General features: G+C 37.2%; 1 protein-coding gene across 3 annotated transcripts in view; it reads right to left on the bottom strand.

Moving 5' to 3' along the window:
• Window positions 1-23,266, bottom strand: part of PTPRN2 (protein tyrosine phosphatase receptor type N2) — a 621,494-nt gene that overhangs the window by 455,205 nt on the left and 143,023 nt on the right. For all 3 annotated transcript variants that reach the window (XM_031615965.2, XM_031615966.2, XM_031615967.2), the window contains exon 3: window positions 18,133-18,246. In XM_031615965.2, coding sequence (XP_031471825.2) covers window positions 18,133-18,246 — 114 coding nt within the window. The remainder of the gene's footprint in view (window positions 1-18,132; window positions 18,247-23,266) is intronic.

The following is a 23,266-nucleotide window of genomic DNA, read 5'->3' as shown; positions in this document are numbered from 1 at the left end:
TACCCTTACTATAACAATCAACATAATTACCCTGTTATCCTACATTTTGATATTTACATTCCTCTCCAGAATTAATTCCAGTAACCTTTGCTACTGTATCAACAGATCTTACATCAAAGTCAGAGCAAGAGACCTTATTTATTCATTTTAAAATCAGACCTTTGTTTCCTGCTGGTGAAACTGAAGAACAGAGTAACTGTTCTTCATCACATTTTGGAAGATATTTTCACCTGTGTGTTATTGCCAATACTATGAGTGTCAGCAAAAATAACAGCAATATCTTTTTATTGATACTGCATTCATTTTATCCCTCAGCGTGGAATGTATAGCTTTCCCTAGAGAACTGATATAATATTCACATACTCATCAGTACTGCTGCATGAGCACCACTCTTTAGAGCAGGTATCAAGCACACATATTGTCCTGAAAAGCATACAGTGCAAACAGGTCTTCACTCTCTGACATGGAAAATTGGAGTTTAGTTTTGAACACAGAATCCACCTTCTCTGTTTTCAAATGTGTCATATTACAAAAGAGGTTTTATAAATATTCAGAAGCTATTACATTTACCTACTTGGTGCCTCCATTCCAACACACTTCCTCCCCTCCTTCCCCCCACCTCCCTCTTCCTTTTGAAATTGACTCTTTGAACAATACAATACAAAGAGATTTTACTTCTGCCTCTCCTCTAGCTTCTGATCCAACCACTGGCCATCTCTCAGCAAGTACCAGGTCTTTTCTAAATGCTTTTTTAAAATCATTTCTGCTTTACAATGCTCAAGGCCAATAGCTATGAAAGCAGCTTTCCTCAGCTCTGTCCCAGTATGCTAAAACGAGCTTGGTGCGAATGGAAGGCACAGAGTTCACATAATCTCAGCAAGTATAAAACAAAAAGGTGAACTCAGAGAACACTAAAGCATTCAGAGCCCCGTGCCACTACTGATTTCCTGTAAAATCTCAGATAATCATTACAGTCTATGTCCAAAACCATTTTAAGGAGCTTATATAGGTATGAGACTTGCCACTGAAATCAATGGAAATATAAACATTTACATATCATCATGAACCTGATTCCTCAGTGCTCTCATGTCCCACCTGTAAAACGAGGATAACATTCATACTTAATCAGCCAGAGAAAGAGTGTTATCAAAAATACTGAAAATTGAAAGGTGTTCAGATTTCACTGTCATAGAAAACAAACCAGCAAGCAGGGAAATTATGTTCAATGGAAGAAAGCCTTAAAACTTCGGGGAATCATTGATGGACTCAATGTTAAACCAGGGTGAAGTGTAAACCTTCTGAGACAAGAAAGATTCTAATTTCAATACTGCCTTTATTTTATTGGTGGATTTTCTGGAATATGCTGCCACAGAGACAGGCAATATATGATACAGCAGATGCTGAACATTTTAAGTCTTTGACAGTTAGGATTTTTACATAAATTTTAACATAAGGCCAACTACACTGTTTCATGTTTATGCTGCCTCATTTAGATCAACATGCTTCTTCAGTAAGAGGACAGAAACAAAATAATCCAACTAGTTTCCCATTCTTTGTCCAGCATGCTGGCATCATGTTTTTAAAGGTCTTGGAACATTTTCTGAGGTCCACCACAACAAGGGAACGGTCTCAATGCTCCTTCTGAGCCCAAAGTGATACCCAGGCATCTTCCATCAAGATTCGTATACTCTGCACAAAGTGAATTAAGGTCGCTTCCTTTAACCTTTCTCCTAGCATTGCTGAGGCAGCTTTTGTCACCAGTGAGTCCTGTTCTTCAGTGAGCTCAATATCCTCAAAAACTCATAGGGCAAAACTCTACTTCTCAAAGAGCACCTGTCAAAATTTATCTATAGGTATCTATAGATAACCAGCTTTTTACAGAGTTAGTGGCTAACCCGACAGTAGTATCTTGACCCAAATACCAAACCATAGCAGCGATTGCAACAGGATATAAGAAAGATGCAGCAAGCCTGGATCCAGCTTCTAAATTGCACTAGTGCATGTTTTCTGGCAGGATCCTAATTGCCTTTCTGCTAATATCAAAGTTCCAACAAATTTCTCCCTAAGTATCATGCTTGACATTGATTCCATAAAGAAAGAAAGAAAAAAAATGGTAGAGAAAAAATATTTATTTATTTTTAAGTAACAAAAATTCATTACAGAACTTCAAAAATGAATCTTGATCCCAAAGTCAGCAAGGGGAGATGTGGCCAAAAAAAAAAAAAAAAAAAAAAAAGTTTGTTTCAAAGGGGCCAGAATTTCATACTAATTAGCAGCAATTAAGAAATTATAGAGTAAAATGAGCCTATTAGATTATCTATTAAGTATATGGCCCATAAAGAAACAGTATGTCCGACAGTCAAATGATGTATCATACGGCACAGTCACTCTGAATCCCAAAGCTGTCCATCTTTAGAGGCTGTAACATTTCTTTGTAAAAAACCAGCCAACACACAGATTTTTAGGCAGATGGAATTCAGCTTCCAGAAATTCAGTTTCCAGAATACTACGGGGCAAATAACTGGTTCCTTCTCACAGCTGGATCACAGTTAAGCCAAAATATGTTTTGAAAAAGATTCATGGAAGATTCTTTGTTGCATTTAAACTTTGGTGTACTTTTCAGCAACATCATCACTTTCAGCAAAATCTGTCCATCTGTTTCACAACCCAGACCAGAAGGTGCTGATATTTTCCCTTTTCATTAAAAGCACAAACATATGATGTATGAAAAATTCATAATGAGAATCAGTGGTGAGGCAGCCAAAGTAAAAAAACAGAAGATACCATGGAAGTCTCGTTATATACTGTAAAGTGAGGAAGTGACAGGGGGGCTGTTATGGTAAAAACCAAAAGCAAACCTCCAGTGAAATGCATCACTAGTATAGAAATTCACTTACAAATAAGGCTTAAAGAAACAAGTTAGTTTCCTTTAGAAAGAAATTCAGCCTTTTCTGACAGTAGGCTAAGCAGCATTGGGATAAAAATACCACATCCAGACTTCATTTATACCATAATGCAGTAATTAGAAGCAAAGAGAAAGTGTCTCTGGTGGAGCAGGCAGGGGAGCAGCATGCTCTCCCTGGGCTCCAGCACAAGTGCCCCTGGAAATGCAGAATGTTTTCTGACTGTGGCTCTACTTTAGAGTACGTCAGATTGACCAAGGGTTGATCACAAAAAGCTTTGGAAGTCATGGAAAGAGGAAACTATTAACTACTGGAAGAGTTATTTTCACAAAGAACAAGGCAGCTATCCCAGGATGTGCTCTGTGTTTTTCCTGAGAGAACTCAAAATATGGGAAAACACAATATTTCAAAAAAAAAAAAAAACGTTCCTAATTGTTTCAGACTGAATTTGAGAGAGACGGAATCTCACAGATCTACAGACAAGCACTGTGTGCTTCTTAACTGCAATTATTCCTTACTTTTCCCCCTAGTTCATCATAGATCATGACTTCTTTCCTTTAGCAATAGTAGCTATCTCTATATATTATAAATAGTTTTTCCTTAGTAATATGCAAGAATTTTCAAGTCTCTAAACCACTACATATCAACAGTCATATAAGAGAAAAGCTTATTCCATAGTTTCTTCCTTCCCTTCCCTAAATATCTGCCACTGATCACTAACAGAGAAGGATGTTCAGCTGGATGAATCATTGGAGTGAACTAATACTGCACTTCTTTATCATTTTCCAGCCCAGAGCAATTGGTTTTTATGCCTATCCAGACTTGCTAGGGGGTTAAAACAAATGATCACTTGTGGATTTTTTTTTTCCTTCAGTCTGCAGAAATATGTCAGTAGACATAACAACTTAAAAGATAGAGAGAAAATAAAATAAAATAAAATAAAATAAAAACAGTATTTTTTTGCCACAATAAAGTTTACCTTGGACAAAGCTTGGCTATAACCAAAAAAGCCAGCTATTTAATCAGACTGTATTTTCCAGCAGTTAAATACTCTTTTTTCTCGTCCAGGTATCTTATGACACAGTTTTCACTCTGTTTTACCAAAATGCATAAATGTGCTGGATTCTATTCTGTGCCCTACTGTGTTAAATAAGGAAGCAAAACAGAGATTAGTCATTTGTACAGCTCATAGACTTTCTTTGAGTACTCCCTTTGCGGGTCAAGTTCACAGTGCTCAGCATTAGCAACACGGGATGCAATGATGGACAATTGAAGCAAATAGCCCGAGTCTCAATGGCCCTTAATCTTCAACTTGTAAACAAAGCAAATAGATACAGAGGTTAATGAAAATGATTACTGGGGTTGATAATGTCATTTTCACAATTTGAAAACTATGAGTTATAAAATAATTACTTGCACAGAAAGCCTTGTAACCTTACCCAGTATTGAATAGCATCAGTTCAGATGAAATGAATATGTAAAACTCACTCTCACTTCACTTGGTCATAATACAACAAGTATATTGATAAAAGTGCTTCCTTCTAATGCTACATCCTATAAACAGACATACATACTGCAATAACTGACATGTTTTATTGCTAACCAATTCAGGGAGAGAAAGTTGACCAATTCTCCAGGCTGGAGATAAATGATCAACTTTAATTTCATCTGAAATTCCTTAAATCTCTTACTGATAGGAATTGTAGTAAGCATTTAAAAAATGTTAAGGAAAGTAAACATCACTTGTGCAACAACAGACAGCACTTAATTATGAGAGTTAAGCCCATAACTTAAGTCCATTTATTAGCACCGAAGCAAAGCAGATAAGGAGACTTGTCATTGATTATTTTCCATGATTCAAACAGCAGATTGAACATTTTTCTTTTGCAAGCATACAGAGACACCTGATGAACCTCCAAAATTGTAGAGAGCACATGGAGTATTTAAAATTCACAGCACAGAGTACTGAGCAATACAGCAAGCATCATTACAAACAAAATTCTAAGTCTGCACTACCATTTATAAGACGTATGAATTCTTCAGGATACTTTCTTCTATCTCAGGACCAGTTACACCACTTTCAGGGTTCTGGTATTCTGTCTAAATCCAGCTTTCTGAAATTCAGTGCCCTACAGTGAAACAAACTTTTAAACCAATATGCATCCTCCCCCTGCTGCTTGCTCTTTATTACAGTTTTATCCTGAAGTTACATCTACACAGGGTCAGGTTGGGTGTTTTGTAAATTCTTATGGAAGGTTATAAATGCACTGTCTGTCAGACAAAGTCTCAGCTGGTTTCTGACATCATACCTTGAGTTACATGCAAGAGTAACTCACTAACTCACCTGAATGCGTTAACAGATGGCATACAGTCAAATAATCAAACATTTATATAGCCATATTTATAAAAGTATTTGTGGAAAACTTAAAAGAGCTATTTGATTAGGAGAAATAGATAAATGTCAGTGCAAACAAATCATGAAAAGGTACTGCCTAAGTCATTGGTTACAGTAAGATCTAATTGTTGATCTAATAATGCCCTGCTTCCCAGAACGTTGTATTTCTGCAAGAAGTTTCACTTCAAGGGAAAAGCTTGTTGGCCTATTCATCAGTCAGCAGCATTAGAAACCAAAAGTCTTAATTCTTGCCCTTTGATCTCTCAAATCCTAGATGGTCAGAGCTTTAAAAAACCCAGCCCAGAGAAGCTACTTCAATTAGGAGACCACAAAAGCCTTCTAAGGTGTCAGCATAAATCCTCCACAAAGTAAGTATATTTGGGATTTTTTAGGCATGTTTTGATCTCCCAGTCCTCAACTTGTACTTCTGAGCATTTTTGTAATCATTTTCTGGAAAAAAGAGAAAAACAAAAATAAAGGGAAACATCCTGAAATATTCCTGTATAGCAGAATGTTTAAAATCAATGCCATTTCCTTCTCAGCATCACCCACCCTCAGCGGCAACTTGCTCAGACAAACAGCAGGGAACTGAAAGCTTCCAAAATGGAAGGTTTCATTATAAGAATTGATGCTTTCCATAGCCCTCAGTGAGAGTGACTAACATAAAAACAGACCAGTGCTGTTTTTTGAAATTAATGAAATAGCATAAAAGAAGGAAGTTTTAGACCTACTTTATTTGTTAGAGGGAAAACCTGCATATTGCAGTTTGATTTTTCCAACAAATCTGCTACTGCAGCGTTTTAGAAAATTATAAAGTTATTCTAGCTTTTTTTTTTTTAATTATTTATCAAGAGAAACATTGAATGTTCTGAAAGATCCAAGTCAATCCACCCATCTGCTCAATCTACTGTATCATTTATAATGTTGTTTTAAAGAAAATGAAGGAAAATAATACTGTGCGACAGGGAGTTACTGGAAAATAAAGGACACATAAGCAGGCTTATCCTGCATTTAATTTAAAGAAAGTTGGTGAAGTATAAAGGAAATATTCTCAAAGATAAGAAGTGAACTTACTTCCAGTGAAGAAAAGTTCATACCAATAGTTGTCAGGAACGGACCTGCAGCACAACCTGTCAAACTAAAGTTCAAGATAAATCCAGGATCTACTCTAGCATGAGTTGCACAAAAAAAGTTGATGCCAAAATAACACAGCAGGATTAGAAACTGCCTGCACACCTGCTATTCAACAAAGGTCAGAATTCGAGCACTGATTAGTTTATGCTGCTACACGGATAACTGATGAGCACCCGGAGGATTTCGGTAAGGTAATTAAAATACTGCGAGAGCATGGGCCAGGGCAAACTGCAGCAAAGCTGATTTTTTTTCACTGACCCCAGCACTGGGAATTTTAAATTGTTTCTCACATTCTCTTCGGTCTGTGTAAGACTATTAAAGCTGTACCAGAAGCTCCTTATCCTTAAAGTACAACTTAATTCCTCTAAACACTTCTCCGCAGGGCCCAAAACATGGCTAAACTTCATCACATTCAGCGAGGCACAAAAAACAAAATTCATGTGACTAAATGAAACAGCAGAGGTAATCAGCCGAGGACTCCCTAGCGAATGGAGAGCTAAACAATATGGTCAGTGAAATCCAGGATATGATTCACTTCATCCTACAGTCGTCTAAAATTACACAGATGAATCACACCCTGAAAGTGCCTGCTTTTCTGCTGTTTATAGAGAGCCCCAGCAGACACAGATCGCAGATGATGGCTGTGTGTGATGAGCACTGTCCCTGTAAACCACCTTCAGTGCATCGACAGCAGAATCATCCCAGGGGGGTAAAGATCCCAAAGTGGCTGGGGACTGGCTGTCCTTGGAAGGGATGAGGCAAGGAGCAGAGAAAGGGAGGGAAGGATGAATGGCTATGCAAATTTTATAAAATTTTAGTGCCAGGAAGGACCCCTCCATAGTGACTGAACATCTCCATCCATGCATACAGCATATGCTGGCATTACCATAACTTGGATCACCTGCCTGCGTATACACTGAGCCAACGGGCATAAGGAAGATCTACTTGTGTAAAAGAAGACAGAAGACTTGTGCTATGTCTTTCTGCAGTGATAAGATGCTAGCCCAGCAAAAAGAGACAGATGCCATTTCTCCCCCAAGTTCAAAGGAGAAAACTCAGTCACAAGAACATGCAACGTTGCAAAGGGCAAACAGAAGAAAGCTGAAGTGCAAGGTCTTGTGCAAGAAATAATGGACAAAGACTTCACACGTTGCTAGGTCACCACTGCCAAGAGAGAACAAGAATTGATTTTATGAACAAACTAGTTTTAGAACCCATGTTTGTATCTATGTTTTACATGTTAAGTCGTATGCTGAAGGCACGTATTTAAACCTACTCAGTACCATGCAATGTTTTACTATCAATATTTGGCTAAGCCTTTAAGTTTTGTGGCATAATACAGGAAGGAAATCTGCTGGTTTCTAAAACATACAAATGCAGTAGTGAAGATAAAACAATCCAATTATTCTGAAAGATTTCAGCAGAATAGGTAAGCGACCAATTTTATCTAAAAACTTACTAAAACATGAAGTGGGATTTCTTATATACCAAGTGCTAAAGTTGAGCACTTAATTAGACTGTCAAATCTACGAGGACCAGAAGTAGATTAAACTTTGGATACTTATACAGAGTGATCAGACACTGCAGTGCAAAGGAAAGATTAGATGATCATAACTAATCTAAGTTTTAATTAAAATTTAAAAGCAGACAGGTTTTGCAATGCCCACAAGGGAGAAAAAGCTGTGCTCCAGCAAGATGAGTTCAGACATACTTTCCTCATTTAGGAATTGAATTTGGTATTCTGTCTTTCTAACGTTACTCTGTCTAAATTCTCCCATTTTGTGCAACTTACATGGAGGGCCACACTCCATTTGTATTTATTGACTGCCAGAATTACCCCATGCGTTAATAAGATCATACTAAGTAGTTTTCAGTTCTGATTAATACTGCCCTGAATTTGAAATCGTTGCAATACTCCATGAGTATTCTCTGCCCCTGATCAAGACTGCAGACAATGTACAAAGTTCATTTTGGTGGAAGGAAGGAAAAGAACAGAGTATCACCAATTCTCCCACACAGATGCAAACACATACTAATGCCTAATCTTGCAGAGATTTTCAATAGGCATTGAGGGTAATGACAGAGATAAAACTCAAAACATAAGATAATGCATTTCCCTTCCTATTTAGGGCTGATTGACTTAGTCATTAGGATTTCATTAGGTGGCCAGTTTAAACCTTCTTCTATTTCTAAATGGTTTCCGACTCATTTCTGACTTCTGTAAACGTATTCATTATTCATATGTATTTTATGAAGTGTTTAGGTGAACAATTTTAAACTTAATGAATTTTTTCTGTTTCTTTTCCACCTGAGAGTCAGTGGCTCAAATCACACAGAATCAACCTTAGCAAACATTTCAAGCACGCAGTGATACTTCATTTAAATTAGTATACATAAAGCTTTTTCTGGTATGAAGAAAAATATGTGAGGTTAGAAATCAATGAATAATGAACATCAAGTTTTGTTTAAAGAGTCTAAGTGCTGTTTTTAAAGGCAAAAAATCCAAAGCTTTAAAATTTTGTCTGTTATAGAAAATAAAATTAAGGAGATACTGGCAGGAGATACAGGTGATCAGTTAGATGTAGCAGATTGCAGGTGGGCTTTTAGCCACCATCACTGCAGCCCACAACAGCATGGTGGGTAATTAAGAAAAAACAGTGTCAAGTTATTCTATTTTTAACTAACAGTAGAATGAAGTGCAGAAGTCACAAGGAGTAGTTTGGGAAGTTTAGAGCAGCATGGAAAGGAGGAAAGGACCTCCCCTCTCAGAGGCTGCCCATTCCTTCCAGCACTTCATTTAATATTAATTCTTTGAAGTATATGTTAAACATTTCACATAAGGACAACAGAAGAATTAATTATACCATAACACACGCTCGTAATTTCTCACAGCCTTTTTCACTACGCACAGATACGCAGTAGTGCATATTGGTCATTTACCATGAAGGACATAAGCTGACAGCTCTTGGTGAAGATGGACATGGAATTTAAAGTTTGCAAAAAGCACCCTGTCAAAAGATCTCACTTCGCAAATAAATGGCAACATAACAGCTACTTGAAGACAGGAAAAAATCTTTTGCAAAATGTATAATAGTCTCAGCTAAGGAATAGCAAACCACCTGGAAACTCAGAGAAACTCAGATTGTTGTGTAGTCAAGACATAACAAACTGGAGTCAGTTTCAAATGGTACAAGTGGGTTTGTAAAGAAACAAGCACAAGTGCCATCTGTCACAGTGGGTGACCTTCATCCTATTAATTTACTCCTCTATCTGAAACAGACTTTTTATCACATCATGGTCATTTCTTATTCAGGTGCAGCAAGGATATTCCAAAGGGTTACTGATTAGGCACTTACAACTCTGAGGGAAAAAAATAACAACAGAAGAACATTATTAAGCAAAATGGAAAGATTATGGAATTGAATTGTTGGCAAAGACTAACATATCTTTGTCACTGTTAGATCTTTTCTATTTTCAACATTTTAGTTGTGCAAAGTTGAGCAGTGTTATCCTACCTAGAAGGGTAAGTGACCCTACCAGGGACCAGACCCAAGTCACTCCGATTCAAATCAGTTGCTGCTTGTCATGTGGCCCCCCTCTCCCTCAACCCAAGAGCCTTTTTAGTCAATTGCCTTTAACATTTAATTAAAAAAAAAACAAAGTGTGTGTTGGGGGAGGGAGTTGAGGAGGGAGGGAGGAGAGGAGCATTGTCAGTGTGTGAGCTCCCAGCCACACATCTAATTTGATCCTCTCAGTTCTGTTATTCAAGCATCTCACTTGCTGTCCACTGACCAATATAATTCCCCTGCATTTCCTGCACTATTTGTGGTTCCTCTCCACGTGTCCCAGATAACGTTTTTGGTGAGTCAGCTAGGTAAAACAGGCTGGGTATGTTCAACTCCAAAATAAAGTACAAAAAAAATGTACTGGATGTAGCACTTGTATGTGACAGCCAGATGCTTCTAAACAGAGTAACAGCAGACTTCTTCCCAGTCATGCTTTTTGCTCCTCTGTTTATCTAGAAACTTGCAACAAGAGCATCTCATGATATTTATTGCAAATAAGAACTTCAAGATGGATACAATAGTATAGAAACTGGGAAGAAACAAAAAACTGCTAGAAGAGATGATAGGTGGACAGAGTTCTTCTGTCTCTGGTAGTGTATTTCTGTCAAAATAAAAGAGTAGTGAATATGAAGGAGTATCTAAAGACTCTTAAGATAGCTCTCTAGGAATGCATCAAAGAACTAGTGGCTGCTCAGGCAGGAATTTTTGCTTCTTCACAAAAGCAAGCAGTAATACAAAAAAAAAAAAAAAAAACCTGAAAGGAGCAAAAAGGTAAGTTTCTAAAATACTGCAGAACCAACAACCCTAAATTTTCTTTGAGTCAGAATTTCTGCATTGTTGGCAGCTTGCAGGCAAAATAAGGAAAGGAAATTATCTAACTAAGCTAAAGAAATGTGAAAAATACTACATTTAATAATAATAATAAAGCAGAGGGAGGGTGAAAATGTAATAGCTATATGTTTGACAAATGGCAAGTCAACGAGAGGAAGAACACTCATAGAATTCCTAAAGACTGGAGACATTTTCATTAAGTATGCAATAGAGGTCTGTAGAATGCTTAATTAAAAACCAGATAGCAAAAGGAATGGAAAAAACAAAATAGGAGGAAGGTCTGTCATACAATTGTAAGACTATGCAAGACTGCAAAAGAGAAACTGAGCAGTGTACAAGTGTTGGAAGGGAAGAGCTTGAAAGAATATGAAGCCAAGTAGATTGAGATAAAAGCTGTGGATAAAAAAGAAATGTAGTGAATTTAGAACTGTAAGAGAAAAATAAACTCCCTAGTATTAAACAACTGAAGGTAAGGAAGAAAGTACCATCAGTGCAATGATAAAAACCAGCCTTATGTTGAATGGTAAATAGGCTATTTAGAAATATGGTTTAATAGTTCAGAATGGCATAATAAATTTGGATCTGCTAGCTTCTTATTCACAACTTTCAAAAGTTGTATTATTAAAGAAGAGAGCAACTAAAGAAATTATCTCATGCTTCGGTTGGTATTTTCTGACATTCCAAGCATAGGAACAACTGATATGAACTGCAGTTTGATTACTGTTTTTTTAAAGGGTGTTTTTAAGCATATTGTGTGCCCACATCACTTTAAGCCCAATGTAGGCACAATCCAATGGTCTTGTGGGAGGTATTAATGTTTTTTAAAGAATGATCTAAGAGAATAAGAATAAAGTTCAGAGCTGCATGTGGCATCATTAACAGGGCAGCATGTTAATGAATAACCCAAATACAAAGCCTTTCTGCTGTTGGGCTGTTAGTCCAACATTGAGAACAAGGCTATCCAAAGGAAGCCTGTGGAGCTTGCTCAGTTAAGTTCAGCAGAAATAAGAGACTTCTTTAGTTTCTTCCATGGAAGGAAGAAACACAGACAGACTCCATATTTCAAAGATCATACAGAGAACTGTGGAAGAGGCAACACGGCAAGCATAATGGAAAAGAGATCTTCAAAACAAAGGAGGCAAGACACGAATTGATCGACAGCTTTTGATATTTGCATTGTATTATCTCTAATTTCTATGTTTCCTTTCAGAAGAAGAGCTATAAAGTTATCTAGGCCATAAAATATTGGATACGTTCTGATCCCAGTCAGCAATTGTCACTGCTGGTTGACAGAAACATGACACAAAGGAGACAAGCAGACCTTTTCTCCTTTTTATCAAACATATTAGATAATGGGTTATTTTATCAAAAACACAAATCAAAGCTTCAATCGATCATCATTTTAAACAAAAGAAATGGAATGCTATAGGGTTGACATATATTGAAAAAACATTCAAATGATGCAAAATAAAAAAAAAAGTTGTACAAGTGTCACACACAGAAATAAAAGTAAATATTTAAAGTTTTATTTTGTACTTGCTAAAATCTTTCCCACGATAGATAGGATCTATTTTGCTCATATAAACAATTTTTGTAATGCCAACACATTCTTCGTAAAGACCAAGGTTTGTGAAGATCTGAAATATCAGAAGTGTTTTAGCATTTAACAAAGACAGGAATTATTTGCAACTTTTTCAGTTTTATTGCCCATTGAGCCAAAGAGTTAAGGCAGTGTGACAAGTGATACCAGGAGGAGGTAAATACATCCAGTCCCACTAGCGTTCCTCCAGTGTAGCATGTCATGGGGTTTACGCTTCAATTCCTGGCTTCAGCAACCATGTAGGAGAAGAATCTGCCAAGTACACTGCTGTCTGGAGCAAGCTGGTGCCCAGGAAATTAATTGTAAATGCACTACTCTATTCAAGTAAAACATTTTTCCCCAAAAAAAACACAATAGAAGAGTTTTTATTCCTTTACATCGGTATACATATCTTAAGAAAAACCTGCCTTCTCCCACCTCACTTGGTTTCAGCTTTCTATATACCTCCATAATGATGATCATCTACATCATTCTTTTAAAGTTTACTTCTAAATTGAACTTATGAAAGCTCATTTTCAAGTCTATCTGTTACTGTTGCAATAACAAATTATATTTTTTTCTGATTTTTCCCTGAAAAATAGTCCCAACTGAAATATTTAGCAACTGTTCTGTAATTCAAAAGCAATGTGACAAGTCACATTCATTTTAATTTTCAAGTTAACTGATTGTATATCATTTTAGTTTTTAAAATGAATTTGCTATAGGAGTATAAAATTATTTCTAGCAAAGTTATATTAATTACCTTACATTTAACAGGCTAAGAAGGAATTTAGCACGAATACTTCTTCCTCCCTGTCAAGAGCTTCTTGGGTTACAAAGACGACAAACAAGTGGGAAAAGTGCTATTTTTTCCAAATGTATTATGAATCTGTTGTCTATTTTCACAACCCATTATATTCATCTTGCTGACAATGAATGAATTAAAAGTGTATCCCACTTTTTTTAGTTATCCTAATAACACTGTTGATAATCAAATACCTTTAGAAGTACTGGTTTCCAAACAGTATAAAAGAAATTGTTTCCCTTGCAAGTAAGGTTTAGAAAGGGCATTACAGCAAAAAGTGCTACAAGGATAGTTCAGAGCATTAGGAATGGCTGCAGCTTAGGTAAGCAAAATAAGAAACACGTCTGTGATTGTTTTGTTCAAACAGACATGCTTCGTGGTTCCCGTGGCAATTTAGAATCAGAGGTTCTAAAAACAGAAAACAAACACTGAACTACTGATTTTTAGTGCAAAATGCCTTCTTTCTAATAGACAGTGTCCTGTAGAACAGCACTAGAAACTGTTTCCGTGGGGCATATAAACAACACAAAAACAGGACTTCAGGCTCAGGGGAACCATACACAACCAAGCATATAAAACTGAGAGGGTTTATCATGTGAAACACTTCTGTATACTTGAAGTTTCCTCATATTCCCCCCAAACTGGCACAGTGCTTCTTCTAGAAGCAGAATCCTAAGATGGACATATGTCATGATCCTGTGCTCTAGCGCTTCAGGCTCCATCTCTGAACTCTTTCTTCTAGCAGTGCTTATTTGCTATGGCACTGCACTTTCACACGGTTAATTGTACCACGTACATATAGCACCATGTTATCAGCTATTCTACGATACAGAAACCATTCTATGGAAGATATGGAAGACTGAGCGATCTGAGATTTTTTAGCCTGGAGAATATGGAGAGAAGAATCTTATCAAAGCTTATCAATAACTAAAGGGCAGGAGTCAGATGGATGGGGCCAGGCTCTGTTCACTCATGCCCAGCAATAGGACAATGGGCAACTGTCGCAAGCTGGAACACAGGAAGTTCCATATGAACATGCCCCTGGAGGTGTTCAATACCAGATTAGATGGGGCCCTGGGCAGCCTGATCTAGCATTAGGTGGGAAGGTTGGTGGCCCTGCATGTGGCAGGGGGGGTTGGAGATTGATGACCTTTGAGGTCCCTTCCAACCCTGGCAATTCTGTGATGAGAGTGACAGAGCATTAGAACAGGCTGCCCAAAGAGGTTGTAGAGTCTCTGGAGGTATTCAAAACCCACCTGGATACCTACCTGTGTAACCTAATGTAGTGAACTGCTTTTGCAGGGATTGAATAAGATGATCTCTAGAAATTCCTTCTAACCCCCAGGATTCTGTATGCAATTCCCTCTTGGAATAAGCAAGTTGAGAAATACTAATGTCTACTTTTATTATTGCGTTTGCTGAGACTTCGAGTACTATTTACGTACTACACTTGAGTTATTATGTACCACTTATCTCACTTTCCAAGCTTCTAGTCTAAGAGATCAGTATGAACCTAAATGTTTCCACAATCTTACTAACAATCTTAGCAAGTGATGTGATAGTTTTGCCTTCATGGTAGCATTGCTGGGACAAAGGAAACACACAAAAAAAAAGTATAATCCATTTCAGTAAGAAAACAAAAATTGCACATTTGAACTCAAGCAGAGGAGTATAGGAGTGTGTGGTTGATTTGTCATTTCTGGCATATTCCAAGCAGCATCACTTACTGGACTGGACAAGGAAGATGCAGAAGATCCGCATACCCATAAGGATAAGTATTTCCAGTTCCTTTAGCACTACTCACACACTCCTCTGTGCTGGTAATACTTTCAATTGTGTTTCCCAATGTTTTTGTCCTATCAGAACAGCATTCTTTTGATTGTTCTGTTTATCAGACAATGAGAAATGTTTTAGCTCCTATAAATCATAAGCTATAGCACCACCAGTTGCACAAGGTGATTCATCACGATGTTTCAGCAACTCTAAAGAGGGCTTTTCCCACACAGAATCTCACATTTATAAAAGTGGTATCTTCAGAAAATCTTATTCATGAAGGTATTTTGAAAGATTTGACAGAATCAAGGACAGTCGGAGTGAAAACATGAAGAAGGATATTTGAATGCCAACAGATCATTTCTTTAGGAAACTATCCAAAATTCCAAGGAATTTAATTTTATCATCAATTTACTAGATAGTGTAAAGAAACATACACTTAATGTGTAAAGAAGACAAAAAAAACTATATCATTATGAAACCTGAATTCAATTTTAGTCAAAGTCTTTTGTTAAAGAGATTATAATCCAGCGTGCCAGTCACCTAAACTTGTTGCATGCTTCCGTATTGTAGTAAACATTCTGAGTTGGCAGAATCACAAATGAGATTTGCTATTCATATCGTGTTGTCTTTTGTTTTATAGCACCTGACCACACAATCTTCCAATTTGGATCTTGATTCAAATATAGGCATCACTTAGAAACGATGAGCAAAAAGGAACATGTAGTGATGTAAATTCTATGAGATTTTCTCTTTTTTTTTTTTTTTTAACTATGAGAATAGATGCAAACAGACTATTGCTAAAAAAAAAAAAAGAAAGAAAAAAAGACATTTTTAATGTTGCATGAAGGTATTAAGAAGGAAACAAAAAAGAAAAAATGAGGCACATTAAAAATAAATAAATTCCATAAATCAGAAATTTCTCTCGAATGTAAATGTATCTGGTCCTTGACTGTATATACATCTAATAAAATTAGAAAATGCTTTATTTACATATTGCTGAAAGTTTGACTCATTTTGGAATCTAGAATATAGCCTTCCAAAAAAGAACTTGTCCCACTCTTCACAAAAAGGAGAAAACAGATGCTCTCCCTGTCCCTTCTGGGCCAGTTGGGCATCACTAAGTGGAGCTTGTCAAAACTCTTTTGGAAAGGACAAGAACTCAATAATATAATGATAAAGAAAATGAGACTTGAAAAACATGCCTTTTCTGAAGGTTGGCTGAAATATTTGAGTGGATTTGATACCTTGCTTATCTATACTGCAGAAGTGGTCATGATGTTTTGCACACAGTTTCCAGGAGAACATTAATTGTGCGAGTGACCATCATAGTCAGGGTATATGTCCTAAGGGCTGGCATCTGATAAGACCAGCAAACAGCAGTCTTCCCTGAGCAATCTGATATGAGCAACCCATTAATCTGATAGCCTATATTGATTTTAGTCCTTCCGTATTTCTGCCCTCACTTCAGAATTTGCCAAGGATATTGAGAATAAAAAAAATAAAAAAAAAAAAAAAAAAAAAAAGATTTTATTACATCAATCACTTTGAACAAGGGAATTATATTATCTCTTACAGATGTATTTAAGATTCTCATCACTGGGATGTCCACAGGCCACAAGAATAGTCTGCAAAAGTTTTAGATCAGTTCAAAGTATGAACACGTTTGTGTATGCACCTCTAAATGTCAAGAGTGAGGAAAGATGAAAGTACTTTCATTCTTCATCATGGTTTCAATCTATGTGTTCATTGTCACTCTCTTTCTATAAATAAAACATGAGACAAGTCCAAATTTCAATGCCCAAGTTTTCTTCAAGTGGTTTATATTAGAGAAGCAAAAGTAGGAAGGCCCTCCTCAATTCAGTTGCACTGACCAAAATCTTATGGCATACAGAATGATGGAGGCAGGTATTGACTTCAACATTATGTGAGATAGCCTGGGGTCCATCAGCCTCTGTATGCCTCTCCAGAAGGGTGATATTTACCTGCAGATTTTCTGCCTTGCCTTACAACCCCATGGCGGAGTGATGACACTAATTTATGCATCTGAGATGAGTTTGTCCCCCCTTCTTCACCGTATTTGAACACAGAGATTTTCCACTTGTATCATATCGCCCTGACGAAACAGTATTTTCATAAATTTGCTTGCTTAATTCAGCTGTTAGACAATGACAAGTGAAATGTCTCAAGTACTGACACAGTGACACACATCAATCTAACAAGAGTTACTATAACTAAGTTTTATTCAGAGTTTGCCTCCTTTGCATGGGCTACTAGAAAGGACGACATTTTTTGAATCACCTTAATCAGTGGTTTCCAAACTAGAAATCCAATCCCTAAATATGATCATGAACTTCCAAGAAATCAGGTTTTTTTCTCATAATCACACTTGGAGCATGCTGATACATCATGACTCGTTTGTAAGGCAGTTTGGAACTGGAATCTGCTTAGGAACAAATACCCACAGAGCAGATGCAAGTGCAAAATTAACCATTTTGAGAATCCTTTAGGAACAAGTTTATAAAGATTTCATGGTCCTGCAGTTGTTTCCAACAGAGGTATGTTACATACATTATCTTTTACTTTATCCAGTTTTTGATTTGTTAGTTCAAGTTATATCATGCAGAGGTTAGAATATCCTTTTTTAGCTTTGGAAAGAGCAAAGAGATAAGCTTCAGAAGGATGAACAAAAATTAAAGAAGATGCTGCTTATAATGAAATTAGAGAAAATGGACTTAACTAAATCCATTGGAAAGTAAAGAATCCTTTCTAGATAACTCAGTCTTGTGTGTTTTGTACATATGCACCCTGAAATAGACTGTGGTGCAAAAGCATATATAGCAAATTATTTTTATTTCTTCATGATTTATATGACACCAGCATTCACGGATGCCATGATTTTATTGTGTATAGCATCAATCACGAATACGCACTCTATAAGCAGGAAGCACCTCTCCTGAATGGCTTCATCAACCCTTCACTGCAGATTCAGTGAGTCAGAAGGCTTTTTTACTTTTATAAAGTCAGCACCACTGGGCCTGGAACATATTGTGCTCAACAGCTTCTGAAGATGTCATCATAGAAGAAGCACAAAGTAATTATAATCTGCAGTGCAACTAACTCTCAGTCCTGGGTTTTTACTATACCTCTGTGTGAGAGCTTCTCCAGGATGATCCTCAGGCGCTGAAGAACAGGAGGTGAAATGTCATATTTGTATATGTCTCTTACTGGCACTCGCTGACATCTCCCAAATACTCCATCTGCAGCAGAGAGAGAGAAAGAGGAAAAACATACATTTCACTTTTTGAAAGTAAGAAATACTTCATGAGATGCGCATTTCTAATGTATCCTAATTATATACTGAAGGAACCTTTTAAAAGACACTAAAAAGTTATCAAAGGACTACTGAAGTCATGAGGCAGGGTATTTTCTATCAAAATAAATAACTGCTGGAAAGAGTATTATTTGGAGGAAGAGTCTACTGTATAAGTTATGAGTGCAGTTTATTTTATAAAGTTATTTCAGACTTCTGCCTCCAAAATCTTTTGATGTAAAAGTTCTTTACTGCCAATTCAGCGGGAAAAAAAATAATGTTCAGAGCCTACTATGTTGCAGATGAAAAGCACAGCAACCAGAAGTATAAATATTAATTTGCAGAAACTATGAGGAGTTGCTGAAACATTTTTAATGCAGAAGCTGTGTGTTAGGCATTGGTAAATGAGAACTGAATCCATAATGGCTAGCAAAGGCTCATTTCAAGAAGTACTCTCTAATGAATGCAATAAAAGAAAGCTGCTCACAGAACAATGAGATATTAATGTGGCCTAATTTATTTAGCTCCATTCCATTTGTCTAAAATGACAGACTCTTCCCATCAATGTCTTTTCAAATCACACCTTCTAATTAATTTAGCTTCTTATTAGTCTTTATTTAGAGAATTGTTCATTTTGAGACAAGCTTCCTGTGTATGTGTGGGAGGAACAGGGAGTTCAAACATTCAAATTACCTTTCTCTCTTTCACACAAAAGACTAATTCAGAGCCTAGGTGCTTCACATGCAATCTGACCATCTGCAATCCTAGGTCTCTAAGAAAGTGGGTTCATTTATTGTTCTAAACAGTTTGGTTCCATACAGTGATCCAAAAGAAGCAATTTAAATGCAACAAGTTTAATTAGTAAAATATTCTGCGGCAGTACTAGTCTTAACACCATAATTACTTTTGCTCTGATATTATATCTATGCTGAAAGAGGAGAGCTACATCAGATTAGCAGAAAATAACAGTAAGTATTAATTTGCAGATGTCCATTACTTTCTCTGCTACTTCACAGAGCTAAAAGACTCCAAATGGAAACCACTGGCACAGCACAGCTGTTCACTAAACACAAATAATGGTATAGAAGAAGAAAAACCAATCTAGGATGCAGAAAAAAATAGGCACTATTAGCCTTCACTGTTAAATACAAATACCCAACTTATGCTTTCTTTGCCTTTCTGATCCTCCTGCAACTTACAACTACTAAATTAAAAATCCAAATTAAAAATTTACTTCTCACTCCTACTTTAATCTACAGACCTGGTTCATTTTTCTGCTATAAGAGGCACAAAGCAGCACAACAGCAAATTAAACTAATCTGAGTAGAATATTCACGTCTGCGTCAAAACCTGTTGCAGTTAGAAATGAGAAGTATATAAATATCAGTGCCTTGTAAGTGGGTGGGTAATGGGAATAAATAAGGTCCTGATTCCGAAACAGAGGAAATTTCAGTGTTTAAGAATAGGACTGTTCTAAACAAACCACGATTGGAAATAATGAGCTCTGTTTTGAAATACCACCATGACTGGCTACTAAAATTAGTACAAAATCTGTTTAAATAAACAATTAATATTCTGTGATTTAAAGATAATATGCCTTAAGCATAATTATAAAACCTGCTTTGCAGTCTGGAAGGCATTTATACTTCACCACAAACTAGACATTTTCATATAAAGTATTGTTTAAAGATATCTCAATAGCTATAAGAGCTCATTCATCCACAAGCTCTAAAAGAGGCCTACCTTAGTTTTCCTAAAACCAGTTTTGCAAAACCTTCAGATCACTGCCTCTGAATACAACAAAAACTATTTACATCCTAAAATTTTCAATTAGCATATGAGCCTGGCCCATCCAAACACACTGGGATTGCTTAGGGAGAAACTGCGATTCTTTTGGCTTTTGTGCCTGAAATATGGGCACAATAAGGTTTAAAGAGGCTGCAGTCACAAACAGTGCTCTGCAAAACGCAGCGCTGGGACAGCTGAGAAGGAGATGAATGCCCCACAGAGCAGTCAGCAAACACCATCGCTACAGCAAGAGAACCTTTACAGTGGGGATTACAGTCGGGCTGGAGTTGTGCAAACAGTGGATTTCATAGTTTGGTGCAGTAAAAAATATACATATACATTTCCCTACGACTTTGTATACGATTGCAAGGTTTCTGTGGCAAGATATAAAACAAACATATTTAATTTCACATTGAGCACACAGTTTTAAGGTTATTTCTTCAATAAGCCTTGAAGTTATGTATTTTACAAGGGAAAAAAGAGAATGGAGTTGTTTTATGAGGAGCAGCGAGTCCAACCCCCTGCTCCACACAGCAGCACCCAAACCCAACCCTGTGTCTGACAGTGGTGTCCCAATGCTCCCTGAGCTCCAGTACTCAGGGCCGTGCCCACTGCCCTGGGCAGCCCATTCCATGCCCACCACTCTGGGGCACAGCCTTTCCCTCACCCCCAGCTGCCCCTCCCCTGACAGCTCCATGATATTCCCTCAGGCCCTGTCACTGCCCCTTTCCTACCCTGTGAGGAGCTGCAGCCGCCATGATGCCTCCCCTCAGCCTGCTCTGTGCCCAACAAACCAAAGCACCTCAGCACTCCTCATATGCATCTTGACCTCTGGACCAAAGAGCAACAAACAGCCCATCGTCACCTCAAAGCAAAAATGGAAACTGGAAAAGCATCCAGATTTTATAGCTGTCATGTGCTGGAGGAAGTTCAAGGCATGAGTGATGCTTTAATAATTGTTACCCAAGGAAAAGCACTGAAGGTCTACAGCCGCAAAGGATGTGTTTGCACTGAACTTAGATTAAAACTACTCTGAGAAAAAAAGGTAATACGTGCGAGACATCTGCTCTTTACACACGCACAGAGTGAGGAGAGGTTGGGAGGACCAATCAATATACACATATGGCTGCTATTAAAATGCTATCATTTGCTAACCATTAGCAAAAAGTAGTCTCTGAAATTTCCATAGTAATTCTGTGTAAGTTATACTTAGACCTGGGAACATCTGTGCTGGCAGTATGGTAATGCTGTCTTTGAGACAGCTACTACATTTGCTTCCGAAGAAGAGACAAAAACTTAGGAATAATATACCCGAGGAAGCAATGAGATACCTCCTTAAGTATTTACCTACTTTGCTACTATTTTTACTATTTGAGAAAGAATCCAAATATAATTTAAGAGCTCCTAATTAAAACCTTGCATTTTGACAAAGATATACTACAGAATTAAATGTTAAAATAGAAAGACACAAATTTAACCCAAGCCAGGTACCCCAATAAGATCTAAAATACTTGCAGATAAACCTCTTCTATTAAAGACAATATCACAGATCATCATACACTGTCCTACTGAAAAAAAATAAAAATAAAAATAAAAAAATCAGCTGATAAACAGTGTACAAGTCAAAATACAAGTTCTAGAAGGATAACTTTTGAGGGAAAATTGTTAGCAAATGAAAAACTTCCATCTTCATTATTATTCTTTTGCGATGAATTGTTGGATACTTGTGCTATTTGCTACCTGCTGAGAAAGGAAACACTACACTGTATTCATGACCAACACTGAGGTATTGAATTATGGAAAAGAAGACCACGAATAACTATAGTTTGAAACAGTTTTTAAAAGTTATTTTGTCAACATGCTGAGTTGGAAAAGCAGGCAGTTTCATATGCTGAGTACGTACTAAAAGATCCTTAGAAACTTCCAGAGTGACCACCTTCACCACAGAGACAAGCCTGATTCTGGGCAGCTGATTCATTCAAGCCATTTTAAATAAATATATATATATATTTATATACACATGTAAAAGCTATATTTGGCTAGAGAAACATATCCCATCCTAAAGCCATACTTGGATGTATGGCTAACCGGAGAATCCAAAGATGTATACAAGTTTTGGCCCAGTTTTACATACCAGAAAAAAAGATGGAGTTCTTGCTGAATGTATTTTTCTGTTGAGCAAAGCTGTGAGGACTGGTAGAGAAACTGGAGTTTGTGTGCAGGAGAAGGAAAGCTTGATAGATGGAAATTAAAAGATTGTGTTCTGCAGTAATTAAATATTTAGGTGTACATGCAGTGAAATTTTCACATGGTGCTGACAGGTGACCTTTGCAGAGGAGCCTCCAAGCAGCTGCTTTGAAGCACCCAATGCTACTGCTGTTCAAGCTTCACCCAGTCGCCAGGAAGGAAGGAACAATCCAGACAGCAACAGTATTCACATTTAGAGGCCACTGTGCTTCGCCTACCTCAGCCTAATTACCTGACAGTTGCTGAAAAATTATAAAGTAGACCTCTGTCTGAGAAGTTCTTACCTAAGAAGTTTGTTGCATTTCAGGAAGCTTTTTTCAGAAGACATAGCCTACAAATCCACACTCAGCATTTACAACTAAGCTCTTCAGCAAACAACATACTTTTAATATTCATTTAAAAACAATCATAGAATCACCAAGGCTGGAAAAGACCTCCAAGATCATCTAAGCCCAACCATCCACCTACCACCAATATTTCCCCACTAAACCATGTCCCCTCAGTACAATATCTACACATTTCTTTAACACCTCCAGGGCCAGTGACTCCACCAGCTCCCTAGGCAGCCCATTCCAGTGCCTGACCACTTTTTCATAGTAGAATTTTTTCCTTAACTTTCAACCTGAAATTCTCCTGGTACAACTTGAGGCCATTCCCTTGAGTCCTATCACCAAATGATTTGTTCATAATTTATATCTCTACTTTTAAATTCTCTTTACAGGCAATGTAGAGATGACACAGATAGAACAACTGTGGCTTCCACAGTGTCATTTCTCATGCAATGTATGGAAAATATTATTTCAATGCTATCAATCAGCAAATGCTTCCAGATCTCACTGCAGCAACCCAGCAAAGCTGCTGCCTGCAAGCACAGTGAGCTGCACTGCAAACCTGCACTGCTCCATGGAGTATGCTGCATTTCTAGGAGGCAA

This window comes from Phasianus colchicus, chromosome 6 (genome assembly GCF_987193195.1).
Source record: "Phasianus colchicus chromosome 6, bPhaCol1.hap1.1, whole genome shotgun sequence".
Taxonomy (NCBI): Eukaryota; Metazoa; Chordata; class Aves; order Galliformes; family Phasianidae; genus Phasianus; species Phasianus colchicus.
This window is presented reverse-complemented; position numbering and strand designations above follow the sequence as displayed.